The following is a 1,541-nucleotide window of genomic DNA, read 5'->3' as shown; positions in this document are numbered from 1 at the left end:
TATACATGAATATAAAACACTGGGGTAAGATTATACATGAATATAAAACACTGGGGTCAGATTATACATGAATATAAAACACTGGGGTAAGATTATACATGAATATAAAACACTGGCGTCAGATTATACATGAATATAAAACACTGGGGTAAGATTATACATGAATATAAAACACTGGGGTAAGATTATACATGAATATAAAACACTGGGGTCAGATTATACCTGAATATAAAAACACTGGGGTCAGATTATACATGAATATAAAACACTGGGGTCAGATTATACATGAATACAAAACACTGAGGTAAGATTATACATGAATATAAAACACTGGGGTCAGATTATACATGAATATAAAACACTGGGGTAAGATTATACATGAATATAAAACACTGGGGTCAGATTATACATGAATATAAAACACTGGGGTNTTTGGGAGACATGCAGTTCTTACAGGAACAGACTTGAAGAAGGTGAAGGGGCAGCTCCTGTAGGTGAGTCAGGTCTGCGTCATTGTCCACTCAGGTAATCAGTGCTGCTGATCAGGCATCAGGTTCAGGTGGGAGCGGAGCAGTTTCCTAATGGGCTCAGAGACAGCAACAAGTCCGAACAGGATGCTGATCGTCAGTTTCGTCACATAATTCCTGCTGGGCTGGTCCTGGTGTCGGTTTGCTCCACCTCCACCTCCAGCTGAGGTCTCAGCAGACGGAAGGAGCTGTCAGAGCACAGCAAACACTCGAGCTGAGATGGCAGACAACAAAATGGGTCCGAACCTCCAGGGCGGAGCAGGACTTCTGGCCAAACGGGTGCAGAAGTCCTTGAACCGAGCTCAGGAGAAGGTAAGATAACCCGGGTTTAAAGCCTGCAGCCCGGATCTAACGGGGAAGGATATTTCATCATGAGAAGAGCGGGTGGGCCCTAGCTTTTTCTTCTTCCTTTATTTATTTTTATTTATTGTCTTTTTCCAAACAAAGTAGAAAACATATGGAGGATACTGAACAGGCAGCAGGTCTTGTATTAAAGAACACAACATGTGTGATTTAGTCTTAATGTTCTCTTCATCTTCATTTATGTAAACCCTCACAAAGTGCTGTTTACACAAAAGACCAGACTTTGTTCACCATACAGATGCAAAGATTGCTGTGTGAGTTGTGAGGTGTGTGAAACATGTTACTGTGCAGTGGGTGTTCAGCTGTGTGTGTGTCTGCCACTTCCTGACTGCTGTACACTTCCTCTTGCTTGGTGTTGCCTGATCTGTTTGTGGGTTTGATTTCACCTCAAAACAGAAAAGTTTACAAAGTTTAGTTTCTCTGAAGAGCCCATAAACTGCAGAGAACTTTTATTAAAAATGTCTAAGGTTTAGCATTTCTCAAAAGAGCTACCGTTTTTAAAATGCAAGATTTTAAACGTTGAAAAAGGTTGTAGCTAATTTAGGTTCTCATGCACACAACCACACCACATTTAGGCTCAATGGGCCTCATGCAAGAACCGTTGGTACGCACAGATTTGTTCTTAAGTTGTGCGTACGAGTGATTTAGGAG

At 41.2% G+C, this 1,541-nt stretch overlaps 1 protein-coding gene across 1 annotated transcript in view; it reads left to right on the top strand.

Moving 5' to 3' along the window:
- Positions 1-574: 574 nt before the first annotated feature.
- LOC106534597 (bridging integrator 2) overlaps positions 575-1,541 on the top strand; it is a gene marked incomplete in the record, with an annotated part of 15,499 nt that continues 14,532 nt past the window's right edge. Inside the window, 1 exon segment of the mRNA XM_014031288.1 lies at positions 575-839. Within this exon segment, the coding sequence (XP_013886742.1) occupies positions 747-839 (93 nt within the window).

This window comes from Austrofundulus limnaeus, unplaced genomic scaffold (genome assembly GCF_001266775.1).
Source record: "Austrofundulus limnaeus strain Quisiro unplaced genomic scaffold, Austrofundulus_limnaeus-1.0 Scaffold1217, whole genome shotgun sequence".
Taxonomy (NCBI): domain Eukaryota; kingdom Metazoa; phylum Chordata; class Actinopteri; order Cyprinodontiformes; family Rivulidae; genus Austrofundulus; species Austrofundulus limnaeus.
Note: the sequence above shows the minus strand (reverse complement) of the source record. Positions and strands in the feature narration are given on the sequence as shown.